The following is a 295-nucleotide window of genomic DNA, read 5'->3' as shown; positions in this document are numbered from 1 at the left end:
TCCAGTGTGACGTCGTCAGTTTACATGAACTACACCAAAGAATATCGCTTGATCAGCTGAGTTCACAATTTGGCGGAACGTTGGAGGTAGACCACCAGGCCTGGCAAACCTTCTGTAAAGTAAGTACAGAATTTGTTGTTTTAAAACAAGATAAAGTTTTTCATACTTTGAAGGCAAAAGTCCATTTGATTAATTAAACAAGGTAATATCATTTAAAGCCTATTCTTGATATAAAAGATCGTTAAATTATGTAAAACGCTTGACATGGATTAAACAACACATGACTAGTGGACCT

At 35.6% G+C, this 295-nt stretch overlaps 1 protein-coding gene across 1 annotated transcript in view; it reads left to right on the top strand.

Moving 5' to 3' along the window:
* Positions 1–295, top strand: part of LOC119587002 — a gene marked incomplete at its 3' end in the record, with an annotated part of 168,418 nt that overhangs the window by 119,723 nt on the left and 48,400 nt on the right. Inside the window, 1 exon segment of the mRNA XM_037935744.1 lies at positions 6–119. Within this exon segment, the coding sequence (XP_037791672.1) occupies positions 6–119 (114 nt within the window).

The sequence above is a fragment of the Penaeus monodon genome, chromosome 22 (assembly GCF_015228065.2).
Source record: "Penaeus monodon isolate SGIC_2016 chromosome 22, NSTDA_Pmon_1, whole genome shotgun sequence".
Classification (NCBI taxonomy): Eukaryota; Metazoa; Arthropoda; class Malacostraca; order Decapoda; family Penaeidae; genus Penaeus; species Penaeus monodon.
The sequence above is the reverse complement of the archived record's forward strand: the minus strand, read 5'-3'. Positions and strand labels throughout refer to the sequence as shown.